Raw genomic sequence first — 20,711 nt, 5'->3', positions numbered from 1 at the left:
CCAGCCATACAGTATCATACGTAATGTTGTGCATAACAGTAATGAGAAATTATACATTTGTCATATTTTGTTGTTAAAATATTGTCTTCATACTGTTTTGTCTTTCAGCCTGTGGAGTGACTATCCATTGTGAGAAATGGAAAGAGGAGAGACAGAGAAGATAAAAGTAGAATGTCCAAAGTTCAGGTGGTTTTGCTTTTGTTCAGTTTGACTCCTAACCATCACACTACACGTTTTTATTAAAATACCCTTTTCTACCAAAATATCAGTTTTTGTTAGGTCTGTCACACACACAAACACACACCACTGCCTCTGTCACACATTGGGTACTCTTTTGAGACATTTACATAAATATTTGTATAGGTAACCTATTTCAAACTAATCAATTGAAATTGTATATGTACCAGAGTGAGGAAGAGAGAGAGAGGGACAGTCAGATGTTGCTATTACCTGCTTAGGTTGTGTAGAAAGTGACACATTCTATTTTTCTATTACTTATATGTTTTTCTCTGCATTGTTGGGAAGGGCCCGTAAGTGTTAGTCTATACCTGTTGTTTACGAAGCATGTGACAAATAAAATGTGATTTGAGTTAGAGCCTAGAATAAATGATGTAGGTTAATGTGTTGCATCAGACGAGCAATAGCCTACTGCTGTTAACGTGACGTCTAACAGAGCAGATAGGTGTGTGTGAGAGAAAGAGGGAGGGAAGGAGGAGGTGGGGTGCTGGGGAACATAATGTCTGACCACATATGTACCTTAAGCACATATGCGACCAGACAGGCCCCGTTCAAAACAACTGGGAACTCAAATCATGTCAGTCATCTTCAGGTCGGAAAGTCGGAACTCTAGTAAGAGTCCGATATTTCACGTCACTCATTAGCTGTTAGACGTATTCTGGTGACAGATGGGCGTTGGGGGGAGGAAGCTATCCGCTTTACCTTTAAATACACGTCCCGCCTATTTTGCTGGACGGACATTACTATTGGTCAGGGGGTAACGCGAATCGAGTGTCCTGCCGAACCCATTGAGTTGTTTAAAAGTCAATCATCCGAAAAACGACTGTCGCACAGCACGTCCATTGGTCAAGCGCTGAGCCAAGGGCAAGGTTGGGGTTCCGCCCTCCTGCAGCAAATCGCCGGTAGGCGGGTTTATAGAAGTTGCTGCAATGTGATTCGCTGTACAGCCATTTCAGTCTAAATCCCAGGTCTCTAATTGGCCTAACTTCGGCTCCTACGATTTCTGCGACTGAAGCACTACTGTATAATTCTGTGGCCTTGCATTAAATAAAGCGACGGCTATTTAGATAGCTAAGACATAGCGGGTGGATTAAAGCGCACGACATCGGTGCTGTAATCAAATATAAAAGTAGAGGAATACGCCTCCAACAAGCCTTAGTTGTACTTGAAGAAAAATTACTGTTATTCTATGACAATGCCTTCCTTATAATTTTTCAGGACGTAACGTTAGCTAGCTAGTGATCCAGTGGGAGAGAAATAGCCGAGCAGTTAATATAGATCGATTTCTCAATTCGTCGTAGGAATTAACGTTTTCTTTTTGTAGTTTTCTAATCCTATTTGTTTTGATATTGTGTTATGTACATAACGTTTCGGAATTAGTTGTTAGTCAACGGAATACCGGGATATTTATTGTACTGGTAAGTCTCCCTTCATTATTAGAGCGCAAACGTCCTGTACAAACAGGATTATTAGCTAGTTACCGTTTCTGAGTGCCATTTAGCTAGTTAGCAAATGTTAGCGTATTGAAGGCGTCGCAGCGGATCGGCCTAGAAGGGAACATTTACCTTCAATGCAGATATTTAAAAGCTCGTCAACGAGACTTTGTCTTTGTATATCAACAAACTTTGCTTTTATTTTATTTGTAAAATAATGTGAGTAGTTGACCTGCGTTGGATGCTGCGAAGATGATTCTTTCAAGAACATTCTGACATTGTATCTTCGAACCATCGATAAATGCATTTAGCACAATGAAACGGAGGATTCACGTTTATAGTACATTATGTGGTTGCTAAGTTTATTGCATCATGTCTTGTTGAATCCCCTAGCGAACAGGTGCTGTAAATCAACGTAATTTACATGCAACAGGTGCAATTGCTCACCTGATTCTCTAGGCTCCTTTTGTAATGTCCCCAGGCGTTATTTCGGTCTCAGACTCAACATTATCGTAGTTACAGAATCAAGTCGGTCCACATATTGTGGGAATGTTTCATTCAGTGCAGTGAGAGTATGAATTGAATGGAGAGTACGCTATTATTTTTTCTTAACATTTTAACTTAACTAGTGAAAATAAAATTATGTAAGCCTACTGATGTTGTGTATCCCCCTTCACTTTTTCTCCCCAATATCATCTCTCCCTCTCCCCCCTCTCTCCATTCCTGCCCCTCCCTTACACCATCACGTTCTCTTTCAGGGATGGACAATGCCCATACTAAGACAGTCGAGGAGGTGTTGGGGTATTTCTGTGTGAATGAGTCGACAGGCCTGGGCTGCGAACAGCTGAGGAAAAGCAAGGAGAGATGGGGCCCAAACGGTATGTCACAGTCCTAGTGCGTGACCTAAATGACACTGTTGCCTATGTAGTGCACTACTTTTGACCAGGGCCTCTTGGACTCTGGTCAAAAATAGTGAACTATGTAGGGAATAGGTGCCATTTGGGACGCAAACCTAACCCTTGACTCCTATTTCACACTTAAATAAAAAAAACGCCAGACTCTTACTCTCAAGTATTAAATTGTTTCAATGATTATTATAAAGTAATGACACCCAAGTTAGGCCTATGATTAGTAATGTGATGATGATATTGACAGTGATGTCTGATAATAGCAATGTTATTACCATGTTTATAACTCTCTCTCGCTCTCTCTCTCTCAATTTCTGAACTCCATGATGCAGAGTTACCGGCAGAAGAAGGTAAGATGTTCATTATCTCTCTCTGTTCGCTCTCTCTTTCTCTCTCCCCTGCATTTACATTCTTTCCATATCTGTGTTTCCAGGGAAGTCGCTATGGGAACTGATCCTGGAACAGTTTGAGGATCTGTTGGTTCGGATTCTTCTGCTGGCTGCCTGCATCTCCTTCGTAAGGACACACACACTAACACACACAGAAAGACAACCTAAACAAACACTATTGTAAATTCTGTAACTTTACAATAAATGGCTAAGTCTCAGCCTACCCAAAGCCATTCAGACATATTTATAGCTATTTCTATATTTTGCTCTGAGCATTCCTATTCACTCTTTATATCCTCACAATATTACCATCCCTGTCACATACTCTCTTGGCTCTTGAAAACAAGTTCCTCTTTAACCTCTCTCTTTTCTGACAGACTCTTGCCTGGTTCGAGGAAGGGGAGGGGACCATCACAGCCTTTGTGGAACCCTTCGTCATCCTCCTCATCCTCATCGCCAACGCTATCGTTGGGGTGTGGCAGGTAAAGTCACACAGTGTTTTGACATGTTGCATTAGTGTGTGTGTGTGTTCCTTCCTAAGTGTGTGTGTGTTCATGTACAAACAAGTTCATTAATGTGTGCGACGATGTGTGTTCATTCACGTGTGTTTTTCCAGGAGCGTAATGCTGAGAATGCGATTGAGGCGCTGAAGGAGTATGAGCCTGAGATGGGGAAGGTATACCGACAGGACAGGAAGAGTGTCCAGAGGGTCCGGGCTAAGGACCTCGTACCTGGGGACATAGTGGAGGTGGCAGGTAGGCAGAACAACTACAAATCACAGAGTCCATCGAGGGACCACAGTGTTCTACACTATGACTGGTAACATTGTTGAGGTACTATAGCAGGTAGGCAGACAACTACAAATCCCAGAGTCCTCTAGGGACCACAGTGTTCTACACTATAACTGATAACATTGTTGAAGTACTATAACAGTTAGGCAGAAAAATCCCACCATCCTCTAGTGTGGGCCAAGTGTTCTTTATATTAGAAGTCCTCCAATAATGGAAAGAAGAACAGCAACTCCAAAAAAACACATGTTATTGAGGTACTATAGCAGGTAAGGGAAAAAACTACAAATTCTGTAACTCCTCAAAGGTCCCTTGTGTTCTATACATTGTACCTGGGGAGTGGAGACACAGCGAAGGTGGCAGGCATGTAGGGGGAAACAAACTACAAATCCCAATTAACAAATCCCATTTAGCAAATCCCATACACAAAGTGTTGTATTATTGACTGAGTTAGTTGTTTAAACTTCCAAAAATAAGATGTTTAGTTAGCCTTGGAAATATTTGAATCTGTATGGGTTTGGTTTTTTCCCCCTCGCGGCATCATGGAAATCAAAGAAAGGTTTTATGGGAAATTAAGTTTTAATCAAGTTGCTGCCAGTTGATGTGATATTCGAAGAGGCCTACAATAACCAATATCACTGCATCTTGCTAAGCTCTGGGAATGTCGCCAGACGGGGTCAAATATTTTCTCAAGAAACTATTTACACATTTCTGACTGAAAAGGCAGTTTGCGGGTCAGTTTCAAATTTCTGTGTGACTTAGCGACAACACAGCTAGAAGGGTTAAGACCGCCCCAATTGTCGAATCCTCAAGGCGATCCGTTTCTATTCTTAGAGCTTCAAAGAAGTAACAGAGGAAATGGGGGTTGAGTGTGTTTTTTATTTGTGTGGCGATGTTTGGCTTAAAGAGCATGGGAACTTTGTGACACCAATCACAGTTTACACTGGGGGATGTGTCCCAAATTTACATTTACATTTTAGTCATTTAGCAGACGCTCTTATCCAGAGCGACTTACAGTAGAGTGCATACATTTTTATTACATTTTTTACATACTGAGACAAGGATATCCCTGCCGGCCAAACCCTCCCTAACCCGGACGACGCTATGCCAATTGTGCGTCGCCCCACGGACCTCCCGGTTGCGGCCGGCTGCGACAGAGCCTGGGCGCGAACCCAGCCCAGCCCAAATGGCACCCTATTCCCTTTTTAAAGTGCGCTAATATTGACCAGAGTTAGGGAATAGGGTGCTGTTTGGGATGCCGCCATGGAGGATTGTAAAAAAAACAACTACTGTTTGTTTATCTCATCATCACATCAATGCCTGTCTATCCCTTTGAGCCAATGATCTTGCAGGGTTTGAAATGTTTACCAATGCATTTGGTTGATTGACAGCTCATAAAAAAAAGCTTTTATGTGGAAATAAGATGATAGTCTATGTGATTTAGTTTCGCTGTTCTAAGGTATTTTGGGCTGTATTTGAACGAACTTAACACAATGGTCAATCTAAGCGCTAGCTATTTTCACAACTATAGCGCAGTTGCTGGCAAGGGCGCGAAAGGGCTGGGTTTTGATGAATAAACACATTTTGGGTGTTTTGAGGCTTGGCCCCTCACTGGCCAATCAGAACGTGCTCGATGGCTAAATATATTGTTGTGTATTTATGGTCTTTTATGTATTGCCTTGGAATCAACTCCAATTCCAATGTTAGTCCGTTATAGTTTGTTAAACAGCTTACAGAAACAAAATAACAAAATGTAGACCTGTCCCGTCTTTGCTAAATACAGTATGTTAACTTGAATCTCTTTGCAGTCCACATTGTTCTAAGTAATTGCATGTCTTCAATGTGAAAAGATATACACTGCTCAAAAAAATAAAGGGAACACTTAAACAACACAATGTAACTCCAAGTCAATCACACTTCTGTGAAATCAAACTGTCCACTTAGGAAGCAACACTGATTGACAATACATTTCACATGCTGTTGTGCAAATGGAATAGACAAAAGGTGGAAATTATAGGCAATTAGCAAGACACCCCCAAAAAAGGAGTGATTCTGCAGGTGGTGACCACAGACCACTTCTCAGTTCCTATGCTTCCTGGCTGATGTTTTGGTCACTTTTGAATGCTGGCGGTGCTCTCACTCTAGTGGTAGCATGAGACGGAGTCTACAACCCACACAAGTGGCTCAGGTAGTGCAGTTCATCCAGGATGGCACATCAATGCGAGCTGTGGCAAAAAGGTTTGCTGTGTCTGTCAGCGTAGTGTCCAGAGCATGGAGGCGCTACCAGGAGACAGGCCAGTACATCAGGAGACGTGGAGGAGGCCGTAGGATGGCAACAACCCAGCAGCAGGACCGCTACCTCCGCCTTTGTGCAAGGAGGTGCACTGCCAGAGCCCTGCAAAATGACCTCCAGCAGGCCACAAATGTGCATGTGTCAGCATATGGTCTCACAAGGGGTCTGAGGATCTCATCTGGGTACCTAATGGCAGTCAGGCTACCTCTGGCGAGCACATGGAGGGCTGTGCGGCCCCACAAAGAAATGCCACCCCACACCATGACTGACCCATCGCCAAACCGGTCATGCTGGAGGATGTTGCAGGCAGCAGAACGTTCTCCATAGCGTCTCCAGACTCTGTCACGTCTGTCACATGTGCTCATGTGCTCAGTGTGAACCTGCTTTCATCTGTGAAGAGCACAGGGCGCCAGTGGCGAATTTGCCAATCTTGGTGTTCTCTGGCAAATGCCAAACGTCCTGCACGGTGTTGGGCTGTAAGCACAACCCCCACCTGTGGACGTCGGGCCCTCATACCACCCTCATGGAGTCTGTTTCTGACCGTTTGAGCAGACACATGCACATTTGTGGCCTGCTGGAGGTCATTTTGCAGGGCGCTGGCAGTGCACCTCCTTGCACAAAGGCGGAGGTAGCGGTCCTGCTGCTGGGTTGTTGCCCTCCTACGGCCTCCTCCACGTCTCCTGATGTACTGGCCTGTCTCCTGGTAGCGCCTCCATGCTCTGGACACTACGCTGACAGACACAGCAAACCTTTTTGCCACAGCTCGCATTGATGTGCCATCCTGGATGAGCTGCACTACCTGAGCCACTTGTGTGGGTTGTAGACTCCGTCTCATGCTACCACTAGAGTGAAAGCACCGCCAGCATTCAAAAGTGACCAAAACATCAGCCAGGAAGCATAGGAACTGAGAAGTGGTTTGTGGTCACCACCTGCAGAACCACTCCTTTATTGGGGGTGTCTTGCTAATTGCATATAATTTCCACCTTTTGTCTATTCCATTTGCACAACAGCATGTGCAATTTATTGTCAATCAGTGTTGCTTCCTAAGTGGACAGTTTGATTTCACAGAAGTGTGATTGACTTGGAGTTACATTGTGTTGTTTAAGTGTTCCCTTTATTTTTTTGAGCAGTGTACATAGAATTCACACTGAAATAGGGGCTAGGTCTACTGTAAGTTGCATTATGGCTGAGCTTGGACATGCTAAATGTTGTCAATAAGCAAGATTACATTCATTATTGATAAGGCCTAAAAAGAGACTGAATAATTCTAAACAAAGCAAAACAACTTGTTTTTAAGTAGGCTATGTCTAAATACAGTAGCTGGACAACGGTCCAATATAAAGAGAAAGGGAGAATGTCCATATGTTTAATATACATATTGGAACCATCTTACAGATTGCATTCACACTTTTCCAGAAGTTGCATTGCACGCGCGCAGGACAGGACAGTGAATCGTTCTAATAAGTTTGCTTGTTTTTCGTAGAATTTTTATTAAAACCCATGTTTATTTTTTTTCAACAACAAATACACGACATGACCAAAAGTATGTGTACACCTGCTCGTCGAACATCTCATTCCAAAATCATTGGCATTAATATGGCGTTGGTCCCCCCCTTTTTGCTGCTCTAACCGCCTCCACCCGAGTTGATTTTATTTTTATAATCTTTTGGAACTTTTACCCCTTTTTCTCTCTAATTTTGTGATATCCAATTGGGTAGTTAGTCTTGTCCCATCGCTGCAACTCTCCTACGGACTTAGGAGAGGCGACGGTCAAGAGCCATGCGTTCTCCGAAACACGACCCTGCCAAGCCGCACTGCTTCTTGACACGCTGCTCGTTTAACCTGGAAACCAGCCGCACCAATGTGTCGGAGGAAACACCATACATCTGGCGACTGAAGTCATCTTGCAGGCTCCTGGCCGGCCACAAGGAGTCGCTAGAGCGTGATGGGACAAGGATATCCCGGCTGGCCAAAACCTCCCCTAACCCGGACGACGCTGGGCCAATTGTGCGCCGCCTCATGGGTTTCCTGATCACGGCCAGCTGTGACACAGCCTGGGATCCAACCCGGGGCTGTAGTGACGCCTCAAGCACAGCGATGCAGTGCCTTAGACCGCTGCGCCACTCGGGAGGCTCCGTTCTGTGAGATTGTGTGGCCTACCGCTTTGCGGCTGAGCCGTTTTTGCTCCTAGACGTTTCCACTTCACAATAACAGCATTTACAGTGGCCCGGGGCAGCTCTAGCAGAGCAGAAATTTGACAAACTGATTTGTTGGAAGGTGGCATCCTATGACTGTGCCATTTTGAAAGTCACTGAGCACTTCGGTACGGGTCAATCCACTGCCAATGTTTGTCTATAGAGATTGCATGGCAGTGTGCTGGATTTTATACACCTGTCAGCAATGGGTGAAGCTGAAATGACCGAATCCACTAATTTGAAGAGGTGTCCACATACTTCTGGCCATGTCATGTTTATCCTCAGCTATGTAAGACTTGAACTTGACTTGAAAAACCGTCACCATAACCTCCGCCCCGTTTTCCCCCAGTGGGTGATAAAGTCCCAGCAGACATCCGGCTGACCTCCATCCGCTCCACCACGCTGCGAGTGGACCAGTCCATCCTGACGGGGGAGTCAGTGTCTGTGATCAAACACACAGACCCAGTGCCTGACCCGCGAGCCGTCAACCAGGACAAGAAAAACATGCTGTTCTCTGTAAGTGTGTGTGTGGTGGAGGGTGGGTGGGTGTATTTTAGGGGGTCATTATCTGATTCAGAAATAGACCAGCACATTTGTTTGTTTGTGTGTGTGTGTGGTTTATTGATCTAATGGGAGATATGGTGTGAGAGAGGAACCAGAACACACGACTGTGTGTGTGTATGCATTGTAATGCTTTGATGTGAGTGTCGAAGGTGTGACTCAACCGTTTGTTGAATAAAACATCACTCGCATTGTTTGCACAGGACACACACACACACACACACACACACGTAATATACTGTGTGATATAATCTACTTAACAGTTCTAAAGAGTCAGGTGAACGAGCTACGAGGCCACTATTCCAGGTTAATATACTGATAGTGGAGCAATCCAACGGAGATCATCTGTATTGGTACTAGAGCTACACCATATACTGGAACTGAGACTGTTCTGTATATCACTAAGAGATACCGTATGTGTGGGATGCATGTCGTTGATCCCCACGCCACCTACATAGTCAAAAACACAATTCATGATTTCTAATATCTGCCCTATGTTTTAAACGTCTTTGACAAAATTTTGGAAATACAGTATGTATTTCTGGTTGAAAAGACGTCTTTCTGGTCTTGTGCTGAGTGGGTAATACATACATACATTATTTTCCCCTGAATCTTTTTTGATGTTATTGCCGTGTCTTTGATCTGAAATGAGCTGTGAGCACAATGCCAATGTATGCTGCTTTACAGATCAAACTCATGTTGTAGAGAGTACCAACACGGGGCTTTGTCAACCAACACAGGGCTTTGTATCATTGTTCTTCCAGGGCACAAACATTGCGGCGGGCAGGGCTATAGGTGTGGTGGTAGCTACTGGGGTGCAGACTGAGATCGGGAAGATTCGTGATGAGATGGCTGCTACAGACCCAGAGAGGACACCGCTGCAGCAGAAACTGGACCAGTTTGGGGAACAGCTGTCCAAGGTACAAGGACTTTCCTTCTCTTCCCTTTTCTCGTCTCTTGCTCTTTCTTTCCCTCATTCTTTTTATTTCATCTGTCAGCCTTATTGTGAGTGGCAGTGTTGTGATAACAGGCTCCCTCCCTCCCTCTAGGTGATCACAGTGATCTGCGTGGCAGTGTGGGGTATCAACGTAGGCCATTTCAATGACCCGGTCCACGGTGGCAGCTGGCTCAGAGGGGCCGTCTACTACTTCAAGATTGCTGTGGCACTGGCTGTAGCTGCCATCCCTGAGGGTACGTGGTGGGACCAACCACCTCTCTCATTTCCTTCTGTCTGTATCACACAAAGTAGAGCATGATTCCATTCTATTTTGAGCAATCTAAATTCCATATGAAACCAAAATTAATTATCTTTTGGGGCGGCAGGTAGCCTAGTGGTTAGAGCGTTGGGCCAGTAACCGAAAGGTTGCTGGATCAAATCCCTGAGCTGACAAGTTAAAATCTGCCGTTCTGCCCCTGAACAAGGCAGTTACCCCACTGTTCCCCGGTAGGCCGTCATTGTAAATAAGAATTTGTTCTTAACTGACTTGCCTAGTTAAATAAAACAGCTCCTCTCTGTGTCCATGTAGACTAACTCGATTAATACAGTAGATTGATCAGCCAGTGTACTTTTGTTACATGACTAGGAAGAACCATTATTGAACCATATATTTAACCGTCCCGTCACCCTATTCAATCTTGCGCCCCCCCCCCCCCCCCCCCCCTGCAGGCCTACCCGCTGTGATCACCACCTGCCTAGCTCTGGGGACCAGACGCATGGCCCGGAAGAACGCCATCGTTCGCAGTCTGCCCTCTGTGGAGACCTTGGGCTGCACCTCCGTCATCTGCTCCGATAAGACTGGCACCCTCACCACCAACCAGATGTCTGTCCACCGGGTGAGAGAGGGAGGGGGAAAATGGAGATAGGAGCTGACCTGAAAGTGGAATGGTTTGGCATGTTGATTGAAAGACTCAGCCTGATGCTGACCTAACCTTACTGATTGTGACATTGAGTGTATTTTCTAACCCTGTGTGTGTGTGTGTGTGTGTGTGTGTGTGTGTAGATATTTGTTGTGGACAGTGTGTCAGGGGAGCGATGCGCCCTGAGTGAGTTTTCGGTGACCGGATCTACTTACGCCCCGGAAGGGGAAGTGTGAGTGCCTTTAACCTTTAACCCTTAAACTGATGATTGCCACGTTCAAAACAACTGGGAACTTGGAAATATCCGACTTCAGTCTGTTCAAGAAAACTGGGAACTCAGGAACAAAACAAGCTCCGACTGGGAAAAATAGCTTTGAATGGTCGTCCGAAATGAAATTCCATGTCAAACTCGGGCATCTTTCTAGAGCTCCAACATTCCGACCTGAAGATCAGGGACATCATGATTTGACCTCGTTTTTTGGGCAGTTCCCAGTTGTCTTGAAAGCACTAGATGTCATGACGAATCACTCATCCCCAATTTTGCTATGACTGTCTGAGGGGGAAAATGAAAACTAGCTGTTATTGGCAGAGGGGTTTGGAACTCTTTCTTATTGGTGTATTAACTAATTTACTGCCTGGTGACGTCACCAAAACTCCATCCCACCAAAACAGGCTGACATTTCAGGCAGTCTTGTCAAACGGACATGATCATTTTTCATAAATTCACAGTAAAAAAAAAAAAATCCAACCTCAGTGTGGTTATATATATTTGTATATATAACACAGACAAATCACGTTTCTGACTGCACTGGACCTTTAAGATGCTGCGAAATGTTATCGGTTTAATATTTGGTTCCCTTCCTCCGCAACTTTCTTTCTCTGGTCTCGTTCTCCCCCTCTTCTGGCTTTCCACGATCCCTTACTTATTTCCCTTTCTCTCTTACCCTATCTTCCATATCCACCCTTCTGTCTCTTCCCTAATTTTCTCCCTCTATTTATTTCTCTTGTCCTTCTCTCTCTCCCCCAGGTATAAGGATGAGACGGTGGTGAAGTGTAGTCAGTATGAGGGCCTGGTGGAGATGGCCTCTATCTGTGCTCTGTGTAACGACTCCTCTCTGGACTACAACGAGGTGAGAACAGCTCCAGCCTGCTTTGCACACCATAACACACCAATTTAAATGGATCTTACTGTAGCCACTGCACTACACACGATAACACACTTAATTGTAACCTTTTATTTAACTAGGCAAGTCAGTTAAGAACAAATTCTTATTTACAATGACGGTCTACCGGTTAACTGCCTTGTTCAGGGGCAGATTGACAGATTTTTAACTTGTCAGCTCAGGGATTCGATCCAGCAACCTTTCGGTTACTGGCCCAACGCTCTAACCACTAGGCTATCTGCCGCACCAACCATAAGCACTGCACGACACACCACACCACTCCATGGACAGACACTTCTTAATTCTGGTCCTGGAGAGCTACTTTTGTTCCAGTCCAGTAGCATCTGTTTGAAATAATACATTCAAATAATGTAATTGTTGTTGACCCTTAACCTGTGGGTGTGTGTCCCAGTCTAAGGGTGTGTATGAGAAGGTAGGCGAGGCCACGGAGACGGCCCTGTGCTGTCTGGTGGAGAAGATGAACGTGTTCGACACAGACCTCAGAGGACTGTCCGCCGTCGAGAGAGCTACTGCCTGCTGCTCGGTGTGTGTGTCTAATATAAAAAAAAAAACGTGTGTGTGTACCATTGAGACGTGCTGACCTAATTTACTTCCTGGCAGAGTGATTGAATGATACATCTCCTCTCTCCCTCTATCCTTCTCTCCATCAGGTGATAAAACAGTTGATGAGGAAGGAGTTGACGTTGGAGTTCTCCCGTGACAGGAAGTCCATGTCAGTGTTCTGTTCTCCCAACAAACTCAGCCGCTCTGCCTCCGGGGCCAAGATGTTTGTCAAGGTCAGCTGTGTCTCTCTCTGTCTCTGTCTCTCACTCCTACTTATCCACTTCTCTGTCCACTTCTCTGTCCCCCCCCTTTCTCTCTCTGCTCTTTCTTGTCGTTTCTATTCCTTACGTGCTTCTTTCTTCTGAGCTCTTTCTCTTACTCTCTGTCCACCCTCTCCTCACTTTGTACCGACTTGTTTTCTCTCTCCCAGGGAGCTCCGGAGAGCGTGCTGGAGCGCTGCCGTTGGATCCGGGTGAACGGGGGCGCGCGGGTGCCCATGACGCCCGCGGGGCGGGAGCAGCTCCAGGGGACCGTCAGGGAGTGGGCCACGGGGCGGGACACCCTCCGATGCCTCGCCATGGCGACCCGGGACTCGCCCCCCGAGATACGCTCTCTCAACCTGGAGAACTCGGCCACCTTCGCTGACTACGAGGTGATTGTTAACTCATTTTATGTATCCTTTGTGTTATTATGCACTTTTATTAATCTCTGGTATTGCTTTTTGGTTGCCTATTTATCTCTTATTTTATAGCTTTTTGACTGTAAAGTGTTGCGATTTTTAAAGGCACTTCAAATACAGTTTTATTTGATTAGTGTTAAATAAACAACAATGCTCCCCCAGTCGGACCTGACCTTCGTGGGCTGCGTGGGGATGCTGGACCCCCCCAGGAAAGAAGTACTTGGTGCGGTCCGCATGTGTAGGCAGGCTGGCATCCGCGTCATCATGATCACAGGTAAGACACGCCTTGCCCTCACTCCCTCTGTTTGTTGTTGTGATACATGCTCGTTGGAGACCCAAGACACATTATCCAAGGGGATTCAACAAAGTTAACTGAACAGAATTTCTAGCCTCACACTCATCTACCTTTAAAATTATATTATAATGTGAAAGGCTTGGACGATGCCAGTATCGCAATTTTTTTTTCAATGGCAAAAATGAAAACACGATGCAGACAACTCTTTTGTCCTTTAAAAAACTGCTGTATTTCAAATATTGTGTGCTTTAGCTTGGAAAATTAAATAAATGTGACATTAGAGCTTTTTTTCCTCAAGAAGTTAAATCCACTTTGTGTTTTGTTTACTTGCCACGATACTAACGAGTATCCTGATACTGGTGTCGGCCCGGCCCTAATAACGTGATTTCAAACCGTTTTGCCTGCTGGGTGTCATCTCTCCATCTAACCTCTTACTTCACGCCCCCCCCCCCCAGGTGACAACAAGGGCACGGCCATGTCCATCTGTCGTCGTGTGGGCATCATCACGGAGGAGGAGGAGGAGGCGGGCAGGGATGACCCGTTCTCAGGGGGCCTGACGGGGAGGGAGTTTGACGAGCTGCCCCCCCACCTCCAGAGGCAGGCCTGTCGTACCGGACGCTGCTTCGCCCGTGTGGAACCCACACACAAGAGCCGCATCGTGGAGTACCTACAGAGCCTCGATGACATCACAGCCATGGTGAGGTGGTGTGAGTGTGTATCTCTCTCTGTTGGCAGCAGTGTCCCTGTCTAGAGCTCTACTCCGTGACCCTTAAAAAATAAAAAAGTACTGTTCAATTGAGCGACGGACCTGTTGTCACCGGTAACATTCTTCCTCTGCATTGGGAAGGCATGTTTGCATTGTGTGGGGCCTTTCATGCGTTTCTTCCCTGTTTTGACTCACTGCCTGTTCTTGCTCGCTCCCATCCCTTCATCCCTCTCTCCCCCAGACTGGTGATGGAGTGAATGATGCGCCAGCCCTGAAGAAGGCAGAGATCGGGATCGCCATGGGTTCAGGCACGGCTGTGGCCAAGTCCGCCTCAGAGATGATCTTAGCTGATGATAACTTCTCTACCATCGTAGCGGCTGTAGAAGAGGGCAGAGCCATCTACAACAACATGAAGCAGTTCATACGATACCTCATATCTTCCAACATAGGAGAGGTTGTCTGGTGAGGATAGGGGGACGAGAGGGATTGGAGGAGAGGAAGGGGAGAGCCATCTATAACAAAATGAAACAGTTTAAAGGATACTTCATAGGAGAGGGGGAGGGAGGGAGAGGGGAATGGAGTGGTACTGGAGGGATGGGTTGGAGGATGGAAATGGGGGAGGAAGAGAGCGTGGTGGGTTACTGTTTTAAATAAAGGGGAAGGATAACAGAACGGAGGTGCACATTTAGAAGAGGAGTACGCTTTAGGTCAGGTGACAATAGAGAGAAGGACAATTTAAAAAGGAGAGATGGCTGAAGGGATTAACTTGAAGGATAACAGTAGTCTGGGACAGTGAGAGTGGATTTCTGAATTATTATGTTGTATCCCTCCCTCACTCTCTCACCATCCCAACCCCTCTCCCCCTCCTTCTCTCCCCTCCAGTATTTTCATGACGGCTGCTCTGGGCATGCCCGAGGCCCTGATCCCGGTCCAGTTGCTGTGGGTCAACCTGGTGACAGACGGCTTCCCGGCCACCGCCCTGGGCTTCAATCCCCCTGACCTGGACATCATGTCCCGCCCCCCACGCTCCCCCAAGGAGCCTCTCATCTCCAGATGGCTCTTCTGCAGATACCTCATTGTCGGATGTGAGTATATCTGGTTTATCTGTTTCTATATCTATGGCAGATACCGCATCGTGAGGTTATAGATTATGAACAGACAGGTTTATTGTATTTTGAACTTGTATACTTTGCAGATGTAGCCTCATAAGCACTTTGTGACAAATGTATTTGTAAAAAGCTCTATACAAATAACATTTGTGGATGATTGATTTACATCACAATATCAGCTGGGATTCGAGAATATACACATCTAACCTTTGACCTTTCTCTCAGGCTACGTCGGAGCAGCTACAGTAGGAGCTGCAGCCTGGTGGTTCATGGCAGCACACGATGGACCCAAACTCTCCTTCTACCAACTGGTAAGAACACATCCCTCTCTTCTCTCACTTCTCTTACTTTACTGTGTCTAACCTCTCACTCCCTCCCCATCTCGCTCTTTCTCTCTCCTCTCAGTCCCACTATCTCCAGTGCGGTGAAGGTCACGGAGAGTTTGCGGGGGTGCAGTGCTCAGTGTTCGAGTCGCCCTACCCCATGACCATGGCCCTGTCCGTGCTCGTTACCATAGAGATGTGCAACGCCCTCAACAGGTACACTACTCAAACTACAACTCCCACAATCCCGTGCGGGACTTGGCGTCAGTCATAGAGATCACTATCTATGACGCGACACAGAACGGGTTTAGTTCTCGTACGATAACATTTCTATTTGTTAGTCACAGTACATTCGACTGTACATTTCGTTCAGTTCTATGGCATGTGTTGTCCACCTGTTGCTCTTTTCAATCATCAGACATAGATGTTTATAAGTCATATTAAACACTTTCTTTATGATCATGATATGCATGATTTTTCAGTAGAGTACAGATTTATATTAGAGATTATTTAGTAGAAGTATGGATATTTTACTGACTTTGTGTTGATATTCCAGAGTTCTGTTGTGTTTAGTATCAATATTTTATTATCATCTTTTGAGCTTGTTCTGGTCCATTTCTGAGCTCTGCTGTGTGTGTCCTCGTCCTCAGTCTGTCAGAAAACCAGTCCCTGCTGAAGATGCCTCCTTGGTCCAACCCCTGGCTGGTGGGAGCTATCTGTCTCTCCATGGCGCTCCACTTCCTCATCCTCTACGTTGACCCCCTGCCTGTAAGTATGTGTGTGTGAGCGCATCTGGCATAATTTTGTCAACAACAATAAAATATTAGTCAAACACCTATTTTTCAGTGGCAATTGACGAGACTATAACTGCCTAAATAGACTCAGAAAAAAACAAACTAAATGAAAATGATTTTTCATTTCAGTTGACTAAAACGAGAGAAATTATCGCAGTGACTAAAATCTGACTACTAAATGGACTGGACAATAATTTTGGGAGAGATTGAGAGCTTTTCAGTGATGTGCACAAGTAATATTAGCAGCACAGATGCGCAGCGGAGTTCTGTTCAGTAGTGGGAACGATGCCTCACACAGCCTACATCAGCTGGTGAGCTGCGGGGGAGCAAGCGATGAGTGTGGGCAGACGGGCTCTGCTCCCCCTCCGATTATACACATCGCGCTGACGACTCTTGCTTCCTCGTAGCTAACCAGTCACCACTAGCCTTCTAGTTAGTTACCCTTTGCCTGGTTAAGAAACACAAGCTCCTTTTACGAAATTAAAAACAATAACAGCATTGACTTTAAACAGCCTAGCTATGTTTTTCACTTCCTTGAGTAGGCTATAGAAAAGTATGTTTTTTGTAGTCTCGCTCAACATTCCCACTTTTCCCACTGAATTTAATATATAGGTTCTGCAACCAACGTAGCCAAGCCTCCCTCTTTTCCACAGAGAATGGCTTGATTTTCTATCCCTTATGCTACCGTTCAAAAGACATGACCCATAATATATATTTTTTCTTTCCGTCATGCATAGGCAGGCCGCGTTTTACATTCATAAAGCATATCGCGGGCCGTTCTAAAACTAGTTGGGTAGCCCAGCCCTAGTAGTGCTACCCAGTCAGATATAGCTGACTCGACTTCAGCCATAGGGACTCGTGAATCGAACTCGAGCACAAGGGACTTGGGAATCGATTCTTATTTTTGGAAGAATAGGATCTGATGCAGAACAATATGTTGGTAAGACAAGGCTATGCATGTTTGTGCACATGGAAGTAAGTGATTTATGTTTACTATAGGTTGTGGCGATACAAATGTGATGTGACTAAAATGAAAGGGCATTTAGTTGACTAAAATGGCCCGTTTTCATTATTTTGACAAACTAAACTAAATCATTATTCAAATGTAAAAAATGGGACCTAGACTAAATCTAAAAAAGTGGCAAAATTACCACTGCTGCACAGGGAATTGTGTGTGTGTTACATTATATTGTGCTCTCTATCTCATTGTCTAACCACCCCCCTCCCCTTCTCTCCCATCCAGGTGGTGTTCCAGATCCGCCCCCTGTCGTGGCCACAGTGGGTTGTGGTCCTCAAGATGTCGCTTCCAGTCATCTTCATGGACGAGGCCCTCAAGTTCCTGGCCCGGAACTGGATCGAGCCGGGTACCGACGTGGAGCGCCAGGAGGAGGAGCGGGAGCGCCGGCGGAGGGGTCAAGGGTCAGGGGGCATGACTGCCGCTGTGAGCAGGGTGTTCAAGGGCGTGTCCTGGTCGTTCGTTTTAATGTCGTTCCCCCTATTGATCTGGATCTACAGCCTGGACTCTGATATTACTAACATGTTCTATGAGTGAAGGGGGGGGGAAGGGGGAGGGAGGGGGTTGGGTTATGAATGAAAGCGAAGGAACTATAACATAAATAGGGGAGCAAGTTGAGGTGAAGATGGAGTGCAGGGAAAGAAAAATAACATTTTGTTTTTTAGTGGGATAAAGCCAGGGATGGAGGCATGAAAGGTGAACAATCTGAGACGGTGAGAGAAAGAGAGGGATAGTGAAGAGGAGAGCACTGATCCATCCTAGCTCGGCACTCTGACTTTTTGAATATGGGCCCTGACCGTAAGTGAGGGATTTTCCAAAACTCAAGGTCCTATTCAATCAAGCCTGGTTTAGCAAGTTACCTGAATAAGTCTTGAAAATACCACTCCTCTTGTGCAGAAATAATGCACGTTTAGGTTCACGTAGCCCCTTGACAACATCATTTTTTACAAAGTGAGACAAACCAGAAAAGAAACGCAACTTTGTAGTTGATTCAAACAAGCTTTCTGACCGCTCAGAATTAGTATTTATTTTCTTCTCCAATTTATCTTCTCCCCTGAAAGCTGGTTAGCGGATTTGGTTGACTATGGCTGTTGCTTGTGTCTTGAACTCTCCTGGGTATGTATTCCATTTGAAAGGGAAAATACTGTCTATAGATGATTTATAACAGAGTACTTTATACATTTTGTTCCAGTTTCCCTACCTGTAAGGTGACCGGTTGGAAGGTAAGAGAGAAAGTGAGGGAGAAAGAAGCTTCTTCAGTCCAGTCTAGGGAATGGAGGGATGACTGGATGAAAAGGGAGAGATCTTTCAGCATCAGTCAGACTGGCCACACCGACACTCCAGCCAGCTTCAGAAATCAATCAATTAATATTTGATTTAATTTGGATGTCATCAAACTGTCTAGGGAAGAGGACAGCAGAATATTTCTTCTTTAATGTGTAATTCTTAGGGTTATGGGCTGGCAGAGCTGAATTTTGAAAAGTTAAAGATTTTACGTTAGTTTTCACTGCATTATTCATATTTATTAATACATCACGACACTGAATTATGTGTTTTCTTTTCTTTCTGTTGGATATTTTTCTATGCCTAACTTCTTTGCTGCAGAATGGATGTTGCCTCCATGTATGGTTCTGATAAAGGTTGGCTACTCTTTATGACATCATACCCTTTGTCTCCTTATCATCATGCATGTTTGAGATGGACTACTGGTGCACTGCAGTTGGACTGCTCAGAATCACTGATCTCCAAATCACCTTGCTTTCTAAATAACTACTCATTATGTGATCAAGATTAGCGATTCTGCGCTGTGCCTTGCTCAAACTCATCCTTCTCAAACACACTGACTGTTGGTCTATACTAGAACTGTCCAGGTTAGGTGCAGGCTTGGCATCTTTTTGCGTGACCAGATTCGTTCTGATGTCCTACACATGATTTCAGCTTGGACCTGCATCCTTAAAGTTACGACGTCACAATCCTCACGTAGGCCTAGAAGCAGTAGACTTGCCTCTCCGGAGGGCTCCAGCATCTCTGACATTGAATTGTGTAATCGTGACGACTCATTGTTGTCAGGCTGAGAAATTGCATCATATTTTAGCTAGGCTACTCTACCGTTCTACTAGTTGGCTGTGTGTTTTGATGGTCTAACAGCCACTGTGACATCACACCATGAACTAAAGGTACAAAGTTGTGTAGTCTGCTCATGTGGATACCACTTCCTCTGTAGTAGTGGGTTTGTTAGGGTTGGGAACACTAATTATTTGTCTTTTATTTACAACAGACCAAATTTGCTAACTTTCTAACCCTCCCCCCTGACATGCAACATTGTTTTTTGTTATTATTATGATTGATATAACTATTACGGTAATTCTGATTTAATTGTCCTTGTGGTGTCTGTAGTACCCCTACTGTGCCTGTAAAGAATTAGGGGGTGCCATTTTATTTTCTGAATGTAGTAAAGGGTGGGGGGGAAAGTTTGGAGTTATTAAAATCATTAATAGATGTAAGAGTTAGAGGAGTGGAAATGGGGGGATTGGGGAGGAGCAGAGGGGCCGTCTGACAGGGTGGCTTTACAAAAGAAAGAGGGATGAGGGAGAGATGCTGAGCGGTCTTTTCTTTCCATCTCTCCGTTTCTCTACTGGCGCTCTGACAGAGTGCTCTCTGTCTTCATCTGAAATCAGTAAGCAAAATAATTATACAAAATTTAACGACTTCAAAGAAATGAACATTCAGTGGAGTTATTTGAAAAACTAAAAATATCTTTTTTGAGGCTAAATTAAGGTGGGAATGTATTTAGTTTATTGTAAATCGTACCATTTGCTGTCTGTCACACTACTGTTATTTCATTTATGGAAGATGGGAAATGCTTTATGGGATGAAAACAACAATAAAATGGTTAATTTAAATGTATGTTTCTGTTGTTTCTAATTTGACAGATGGGATCAGAGCCATGTATTTAAATCTATTGCTCTGGTTAGTGTATTCTTCACATTGTAAAGCCATGGTGTGTCTCAATATGGCCCCTCACCATGTAGGCCAGGGTTTCCCAAACCCGGTCCTGGGCTCCCCTCCCCTGCATGCACCTTTTGTTTTTTTTCCCTAGCACTACACAGCTGATTCAAATAATCAATGCTTGATGAGAATCAGCTGTGTAGTGATGGGGCAAAAACCAAAACGTGCACCCAGGGGAGGTGCGGGGCAGTACCGCGTTTGGGAAGCCCTGATGTCAGCTAATCTCACCAGGAACAACTCTGGTTCCTGGTTATAGCCTGGGCCCTGATCAAGAAAAATTCGTCTCCGTATTATGCTGTTTGTGTATTTGTATTTAAATATTCGCCGCAAGGTGGCGCAGTGGAACAAGGTTTCTATTTGACAGCTGTAAAGTGCCACTGACAACTGAGCGTG

The 20,711-nt window shown here is 45.1% G+C and overlaps 1 protein-coding gene across 1 annotated transcript; it reads left to right on the top strand.

The window, feature by feature from the left end:
• The first annotated feature begins 1,274 nt into the window (after positions 1 to 1,274).
• LOC120052887 (sarcoplasmic/endoplasmic reticulum calcium ATPase 2-like) lies at positions 1,275 to 20,212 on the top strand. The gene is made up of 23 exons (XM_039000084.1): positions 1,275 to 1,655; positions 2,429 to 2,548; positions 2,911 to 2,928; positions 3,012 to 3,094; positions 3,345 to 3,449; positions 3,584 to 3,722; positions 8,593 to 8,759; positions 9,569 to 9,724; positions 9,854 to 9,995; positions 10,471 to 10,637; positions 10,805 to 10,893; positions 11,689 to 11,791; positions 12,237 to 12,368; positions 12,496 to 12,621; positions 12,819 to 13,040; positions 13,230 to 13,341; positions 13,818 to 14,059; positions 14,310 to 14,530; positions 14,951 to 15,153; positions 15,403 to 15,488; positions 15,583 to 15,716; positions 16,151 to 16,268; positions 17,538 to 20,212. The coding sequence occupies exons 2-23, from the start codon at positions 2,431 to 2,433 to the stop codon at positions 17,844 to 17,846; spliced, it is 3,192 nt and encodes a 1,063-aa protein (XP_038856012.1). The 5' UTR covers positions 1,275 to 1,655; positions 2,429 to 2,430; the 3' UTR covers positions 17,847 to 20,212.
• Positions 20,213 to 20,711: the final 499 nt, after the last annotated feature.

Source organism: Salvelinus namaycush, chromosome 8, assembly GCF_016432855.1.
Source record: "Salvelinus namaycush isolate Seneca chromosome 8, SaNama_1.0, whole genome shotgun sequence".
Classification (NCBI taxonomy): Eukaryota; Metazoa; Chordata; class Actinopteri; order Salmoniformes; family Salmonidae; genus Salvelinus; species Salvelinus namaycush.
The sequence above is the reverse complement of the archived record's forward strand: the minus strand, read 5'-3'. Positions and strand labels throughout refer to the sequence as shown.

Coding starts and splice junctions, on each gene's coding strand:
- LOC120052887 (XM_039000084.1), top strand. CDS start 2,431: ATGGACAATGCCCATACTAAGACAGTCGAGGAGGTGTTGGGGTATTTC. Junction 8,760..9,568: donor AGAAAAACATGCTGTTCTCT/GTAAGTGTGTGT, acceptor TTGTTCTTCCAG/GGCACAAACATTGCGGCGGG. Junction 11,792..12,236: donor CCTCTCTGGACTACAACGAG/GTGAGAACAGCT, acceptor TGTGTGTCCCAG/TCTAAGGGTGTGTATGAGAA.